Source organism: Trichechus manatus, unplaced genomic scaffold, assembly GCF_000243295.1.
Source record: "Trichechus manatus latirostris isolate Lorelei unplaced genomic scaffold, TriManLat1.0 scaffold00185, whole genome shotgun sequence".
Taxonomy (NCBI): Eukaryota; Metazoa; Chordata; class Mammalia; order Sirenia; family Trichechidae; genus Trichechus; species Trichechus manatus.
In genome coordinates, this window is record NW_004444121.1 from 3,857,746 (window position 1) to 3,860,022 (window position 2,277).

General features: G+C 65.6%; 1 protein-coding gene across 1 annotated transcript in view; it reads right to left on the reverse strand.

Moving 5' to 3' along the window:
• Positions 1-2,277, reverse strand: part of ZC3H3 (zinc finger CCCH-type containing 3) — a 90,291-nt gene that overhangs the window by 18,796 nt on the left and 69,218 nt on the right. Inside the window, exon 8 of the mRNA XM_023741614.1 lies at positions 2,173-2,242. Coding sequence (XP_023597382.1) covers positions 2,173-2,242 — 70 coding nt within the window. The remainder of the gene's footprint in view (positions 1-2,172; positions 2,243-2,277) is intronic.

Here is a 2,277-nt window from a genome sequence, read left to right on the forward strand (position 1 = left end):
CGGGGGGAGGGGGTGAGGGGAAGACCCCGACACGGGGGGAGGGGTGAGGGCCAGACCCCGACACGGGGGGAGGGGGTGAGGGGAAGACCCCGACACGGGGGGAGGGGGTGAGGGGAAGACCCCGACACGGGGGGAGGGGGTGAGGGGAAGACCCCGACACGGGGGGAGGGGTGAGGGCCAGACCCCGACACGGGGGAGGGGTGAGGTCCAGACCCCGACACGGGGGGGAGGGGGTGAGGGCCAGACCCCGACACGGGGGGGAGGGGTGAGGTCCAGACCCCGACACGGGGGAGGGGGTGAGGGCCAGACCCCGACACGGGGGGAGGGGGTGAGGGGAAGACCCCGACATGGGGGGGAGGGGTGAGGGCCAGACCCCGACACGGGGGAGGGGGTGAGGGCCAGACCCCGACATAGGAGAGAGTCAGAGCCAGACCCCGATATGGAAGGTGAGGGCCAGACTCCAACATCTGGGGGGTAAGGCCCTGACTCAACACATCCCACAGGTGCCTGCCCGCACCCCACCTCCACCCTCAGGACTCAGCACTCGCCCCCTTTCACAGGTGGAAAACCAGGCCTCAGGCAGCTCTGGCAGCCTGTGGCTAGTGAGTCCAAAGGGGGCCCCAGAGTCCCCAAAGGGGCCCCTCGCCCCAAAGGAGGGGGTGGGCGGCCTGCTCAGCAGTCAACCTGGGCTCCCCCAGGGCCCCACCCAACAGGGCAGGCACTAGGGGGGCATGCCCTGCCCCTCACGAACCCAGCCACCAGCCCTCCACCCACGGCCTCTGCCAGGCCCCTTCCTGTGACCCTCTAGGGCATCAGCGTCCCTCCTCTATCAGGCCCCTGTGCCCCCAGGACCCTGACCCTGCTATGGTCCCCCCAACCCGTTGGTCCCAGCTATGAGGGAGGGTCTCCACACCAGGCCCCACCAGGCTCCACCCCTACTCGGCGCCTGCTGTGACTCAGAACGAACCCCAGGTGACAGTGGGCTGCTCGTGGCCCCAAGGCCCCACCACAGAAGAGCCAGGTGGTAGCCTGCGACCCTGGTCCCTGCCAGGGGCTGGCACACGGAGGTTTTAAAAAGCCGCTTTTCTGGGGTGAGGTGTGGGTGGGGTGAGGCCCCGGCGGCGAAGGATGGGGCAGCCAGCGTGGGGGAGCGGGGGAAAGCAAAGAAACAAAGAGCGGTTTAACGTGGACGCGTGTTTGTAATTGTCTTTTAACTGCAGCCGCAAAGGGGGAGAGGGGCTGGGGGGGGTCTCTTTGGGGCTGGCAGTGGTGCGGCTGCCAGCCATTCCCTTAATGTGGTTTTTGATCTAGAGCCCAAATTACCTCTAATAAAAAGGGATAATAAAGCCAACTCTTACACCAAACGAAACCCCTCCTAGCTGTCAGACCGGGGCCATTATCAAGAGGAAACTGCGTTCTCATTTCAATTAACCTTGTTGCACCCCACCACGTCCACACAAATAACAATAACATTAATTCAGGGCGCTGGTGCGGCGGCCCGGCCGCAGACAGCTCTCAACGCACGGGCTCGGAGCCGGCAGCTAATGAACCCGAAACTCGACGTGAATCTCCAAATTGCTCACAACAGAGTTTTGGAGCTCTATTCGAGAGAAAAATGCTGATTCTTTTCAAGTTCCTCAAGGGGAAAAGCTGTTGTAGCAGCAGCCGCCTCTGCCCGGTGAGCCTCGCTCGGCCCCCCCGGCGGCCCTTCAGCCGCTGTCCCCCCATTCCCCCCCGCCCCGGGTGCTGCGGCCACCACAAGCCTTGGGCGTCGGGTGACGACGGGGGCAGGGGGTCATCAGACGGCAGGACTGCCTCCCTGGCTCCTGCGCGTCCGCAGCCAGCACCCACCAAGCCCAGAGGTCGCTGGGTCCTTGCCAGCAGAGGGACCTTCCTCCTCTCAGGGGTGGTCCAGGGGGCGGAGTCATGGGGGCACCTGCACCGCAGGCCCCTCCCTGCCCACTCCCAAAGAGCCCAGGCTCCCCTCAGAGGGCGCCCCAGTTCCACAGTGTGGCTCTCCAGAACCACCCCCCCACCTCCAGCAGCTTCAGGGGCGCTGCTGACCCCTCATCCCTGGGCCCCTGGAGCTGTGTCTCAGGTGCAGGGTGAGCATGGTAACTGGGGGTGGGGCAGAGAGAGGAGAGGGGGGCAGGCCCGGCGGGGGACACCAACCTTGTCCTTGGAGACGTGGTGGGAGAAGGGACAGGTCCCGTCTGTCTTCTTACAGGTGCCTCGGAGGAACCTGCAGGCAGGAGGGTGAGCGGGGGGGTGAGCATG